This window comes from Cariama cristata, unplaced genomic scaffold, assembly GCF_000690535.1.
Source record: "Cariama cristata isolate BGI_N322 unplaced genomic scaffold, ASM69053v1 scaffold31926, whole genome shotgun sequence".
Classification (NCBI taxonomy): Eukaryota; Metazoa; Chordata; class Aves; order Cariamiformes; family Cariamidae; genus Cariama; species Cariama cristata.
The window spans coordinates 3,108-6,830 of record NW_009623202.1 but is presented as its reverse complement, the minus strand read 5'-3'; the positions used below and the strand labels follow the sequence as shown (position 1 = coordinate 6,830).

At 54.6% G+C, this 3,723-nt stretch overlaps 1 protein-coding gene across 1 annotated transcript in view; it reads left to right on the top strand.

Annotated features, from left to right (window-relative positions):
* Nucleotides 1-432: 432 nt before the first annotated feature.
* LOC104163596 (phosphoinositide 3-kinase regulatory subunit 5-like) overlaps nt 433-3,723 on the top strand; it is a gene marked incomplete at both ends in the record, with an annotated part of 5,860 nt that continues 2,569 nt past the window's right edge. The window contains 6 exon segments of the mRNA XM_009702648.1: nt 433-586; nt 1,066-1,149; nt 2,304-2,904; nt 2,906-3,058; nt 3,146-3,299; nt 3,488-3,613. Of these exon segments, the coding sequence (XP_009700950.1) occupies nt 433-586; nt 1,066-1,149; nt 2,304-2,904; nt 2,906-3,058; nt 3,146-3,299; nt 3,488-3,613 (1,272 nt within the window).

Below are 3,723 nucleotides of genomic sequence, written 5' to 3'. Positions count from 1 at the left end.
CAGAACTGGCCCCAACACCGAGCCCTGGGAAACCTCTTCTCAGCTTAGACCTGAGGTCGGCACTTCTGTTTTGTGACCTGGGGGGGGAGGGGTGTCACTCACCTTTTACCCTTTTACTCCTTTCCCCATTCCTCAGTAGAGAGAGAAAGTGCCCCAGAATGAAATCCAGCAAAGGTGTGTGTTTGACCAGAGAAAGACTTTGCTGTGGTGTTTAGGGCAGAGGGGCAAAAAATGGTGAAGAAAACTTCTTAGGTGTTTTCAAACATTTGTGTTTTTTTTTTCTTTGCAAAAGTTTTGGGGGACTCGAAGTGGGTAGGAGGTAGTGTAGGGAGAGAGTTACCCAGTGGTAGTTGGTGATCCTGCCCAAAGCCCTGTGTGTCGCCTCTGTGGAGGGACCTCCTCGATCTCTCACCTTGGCTCTTCTCCCCCCAGTCCAAGACGCTGGAAGAGCTCTCGGAGATCTACGCCAGCGCTGCCGATGCACAGGAGATTGCAGCCACCAGCAGCGACCCTGTCCTGGCCCGGGAGCGACTGCAGTCTGTGCTGCGGGACATCGCCGGGGCTGCATCCTTCCCTGCCATCACGGGTGAGAAATGCCCCCGTGCCCCTCTTTCTTCCAGGGTTTTCTGCCGGCTCAGCCCCTGCAGCGGCAAGGAGCAGTTTTGCACAAAATTTCAACCTAGTGCAACAACAACTACAACAAAAAAAAAACACCAACCCAGGTCTTATTTCATAACCACACAATAAGCCAGAAATGGTTTGTCGTCTTTCATTAAAACAGCAACAAAAAAAAATTTTCCAGCCTTTGTGGGTGAGATGAAAACATTAAATCAGAAACCGATGGTAGCAGTCATGTCTGATGGCTCTTAGAGGTGTGAAATGTGCCCTCGTCCCAATTGCATGTGATTTCATGGAGATAATGACAGCAGCATCAGTGTTCTGCATGACCTGGGCTACCCAAAACATGTGCATGGGGTGGGTGACATCTCCCACCAGCCAGGAGAGCTGTCAGGAGCGACATTGGGGGTCCCTGCAAACTAACTCCTCTTCCTCCTCTCTTCCCAGGCGAGGCTCAGCCCCACAAGCTCCACACCATCCCCATCCCTGCCGCTCGCTGCTACACTTACAGCTGGGATCAGGATAACTTTGGTAAGCGGAGAGGATCCCTAATCCCTCCTAATGAGACCACAGCCCTCCGCTCCCCATAACCGCATTTCAGCTTGGCTGAGGCTGCCACTTGCATCTGACTGCATGACACAAACTGTGGTTGGAACCTGAAAGAGCCGAAACCAAATTGTTGGTGGTGGAGGGAGAGGTAACACAGTGGATGCCAGTGTCCCCTGGATGGGATAGGATGTGGGCATCAGCTTGGGCATGACACCTGCTGTGATCCGAAGCAAAGCTGGGATCATCTGAGCAGTGGGCACAGGACACTGATGGCCCCAAAATACGTGTTACCAGAGACAAATCATGGAGGACTTAATCTCCTGGGCGAAGTTGTGCCTTGCATTAAGCTGGAAGAGGTTCATTGCACCCGAGTTTGTGGGGTATTGGTAGGATGGAGACCTTGTTTGGTAGAAAGCTTCTCTGCAAGGAGTAAACTTTGTTTGTGCCCTGGAAATAATTGTTGCTAGGAAAGCCTGAAGACATTGAGATGTCAAGATTTTGTGGAGTTGAGACTCCTTGGATGTTGCAGCTTTTCCCCCACCCGCAGCAGGGATGGCCATGGGTGCCTTTGCCGTGCTCTCGACTCGGCTGCAGCAGTTTTGCAGGGGAAGCAGTGGCTTCCCCTTCTGCTGAGCTGCTGTCTCCAGCTTCCCCATTCCTGGAAGACCTTTTCTGTTCCCGTGAAGGTTTAGCTTGCTGGTCTCAGCAAGCTCTGGCTTGGACTTCGCAGTGAGTCCAGCCTTGCTGGGAGGCCACCAACAGTGGGGCCATTAAGGGTCTGATTAGCTAAATACCTTGCTTTCTTCCTGCCCTCCGGTTAAACCCGGATCAGACACGAGCGCGTTGTGAAATCTGTGTAGGAAGGAAGCAAAACCCCAACTGGAGTTTGCCTTTCGAGAACCCAAGCAGAATGTGACCTCGAGGAGAGAAACACGTTTTGTTTTGCATTGCACCTGAGTGCCTTGTGGAAATCTGAAATCGTTCAATAAGAGGTTTTCAGGTCCTTGTTTGAAAAGGTGCAAGATCAAAGAGAGCGTTGGCCACACTGTAGTAGTCTTGTTGTCTGGGGCCATCACATTTCCAGTGGTTATGCTGGAGCCTGTGCCAGACGCAGTCTCTGTCCAATTGCCTTTCAGATATCCTCAATGATGTCCTCAGCAAAGAGTGCAGCGTTGTTGAGCCCATGGCCTTGGAGAACGACGAGGAGGATGAAGAGGAGGAGGAGGAGGTGGAAACCGATGGCTGTTCCCCCGAGCAGGACTCACCTCTTTCCCCCATGTGCGCCATTTCCAAAGACTCTGTGTACTCGGCGCTGTCAGAGGAAGGATCTAAGCCATCGCGAGTGTCCCTCTTCACCACGTCCAAGGACTCCATCTCGGAGCTGACGATGGTCTCCAGAAAGTCCCTGAAGTCATTTGTCTCCAGTTTGAAGGACTGCATGGACAGCGGGTATGCGGAGGACAGCGATGAGAACTCCCTGGACATGGTGGGGAGGCCGGAGCTGAAGGTAGAGAAGACCCACCACAAATACAGACACACACTGACCAACAAGATCTACAAACTCTTCAAGAGCAAAAGCCAGCTGGTCTTGAGGAGGGACCTGAAGGACTGCCCAGACACGGGCTCACTCTCACTGCCCCTGCGCCGGGCCGAGAGCCTGTGCACTCCCCAGGCCAAGCACCGCATCCTGGCGCGCTCCCGGCGCGCTCACTCGCTGCCGCAGCACCCGTCGCGACGGGCTGCCAGCCCCGCTCGTCCCACAGCACCTCAGCCTCCACCGACGGCCCTTCCTCAGCTACGATGAGGATGCCAAGATGTCCACGCTGCGTGTTGTGGTCTTCGGCTCTGACCGCATCTCGGGGAAAGTGGCCCGAGCCTAAAGCAACCTCAGGTGAGCTGGGCGGTGCAAGGGATCCGGTTTTTTTTTGGGACATGCTAGAGGGCTTTGCTCACCCAGCCCTCTCCCACCTTCTCCTAGGCTCAAGGAGAGCACCTGCCCCTCACTGACAAGGTACTTCAAGCTGCAATTTTTCTATGTCCCTGTGAAGAGGAGCTGCTTGGCTCCATCGACTCCACTGATGCATCCCTCTCCATCCCTGGGGGACCCACAGCTCCGGGCTTCGGCACAGGTGGTAGGTGTTCTGCTCGCTGTGGGGCTTGCGGTGCCAGTGGTGCTCTGCTTGGCCTCGAAAACGGTGTGCGAGGAGGCTGGGGGGGCAGGCTGAGCGGAGCATTGGTGTCTTTTCTACCAACTCCAAGCATGGGTTGAGGAGCCGGGGGGGGGGCCCTAGAGTGACCCCCCCAGTGTGTCTGGTTTCAGGATCCCACCTTGGCTGGGAAGGAGAGCAGCACCAACGACATCTCCCACTACATTGGCATGTTGGACCCATGGTACGAGCGCAACGTTCTCGGGTTGATGAACCTACCCATGGACGTCCTGTGTCAGGTACGTGTGTGCCAGCTGGTAGGGCTTGGCATCCCCTTTCCCCAAGGTACAGGGGAGCTGAGTGGAGTTTCTGCTTAGCACTGGGCCACCACAGTCCTGTACAGGAGCCT